The sequence below is a fragment of the Acanthisitta chloris genome, unplaced genomic scaffold, assembly GCF_000695815.1.
Source record: "Acanthisitta chloris isolate BGI_N310 unplaced genomic scaffold, ASM69581v1 scaffold200, whole genome shotgun sequence".
Taxonomy (NCBI): Eukaryota; Metazoa; Chordata; class Aves; order Passeriformes; family Acanthisittidae; genus Acanthisitta; species Acanthisitta chloris.
Genome location: NW_008651961.1, coordinates 833 through 1,397, shown reverse-complemented (window position 1 = coordinate 1,397; position 565 = coordinate 833). Strand labels below are relative to the sequence as shown.

Sequence of the window (565 nt, the reverse complement as noted above, 5' to 3'; positions counted from 1 at the left end):
CACCTCCCTGTGTCCCAGTCTGGTTATGAGGCAGTGGCAATGCCATGTCCTCTCTGTGCCCTGTGGCCGTGGGAGGGTTGGGGTCCTGCTGTTGGGGTCCTGGCTGTGTGTGCCTCTGTGTGTGTGTGTGTGTGTGTGTCCCTTATCCCCACTCCTGACCTCGGGGCTCTGCAATGGGTGAGCAATGCTGGGGACCCCCATGCACCACTGGAGCTCCCCCTAAACCTCCTGGCACCTCCTCCACTGGCACACAAACCCTCTCAGCACTGGTGTCCCTGCCAGGGGCCAGTTGGTGTCACAACCCCAGCATGTTCCCATCCTGGTTTGGAGGAATGGAGCAGCATCCCAAGCTCTACCCTGTGACCCCAATCCCCAACATGCTCCCACCTCCAGGGCCTCTCTAACCTCCCTCTCTCCTCTGCTTTACAGGCTCAACCCGCAGCGGCTCCGCCAAACCGAAGGTGAGTGAGTCCTTGGGCTGGAGACTGGTGGGGGGACACGTGGTGGTGATGGCACAGAGCTTGTCCCTGTCCCTCCCATCCCTAATCCCGGTGTCCCTGTATTC

The 565-nt window shown here is 60.9% G+C and overlaps 1 protein-coding gene across 1 annotated transcript in view; it reads left to right on the top strand.

Annotated features, from left to right (window-relative positions):
* The window catches only part of ARHGAP23 (Rho GTPase activating protein 23), a gene marked incomplete at both ends in the record, with an annotated part of 8,105 nt that overhangs the window by 6,714 nt on the left and 826 nt on the right, over nucleotides 1-565 (top strand). The window contains 1 exon segment of the mRNA XM_009075102.1: nucleotides 430-461. Coding sequence (XP_009073350.1) covers nucleotides 430-461 — 32 coding nt within the window.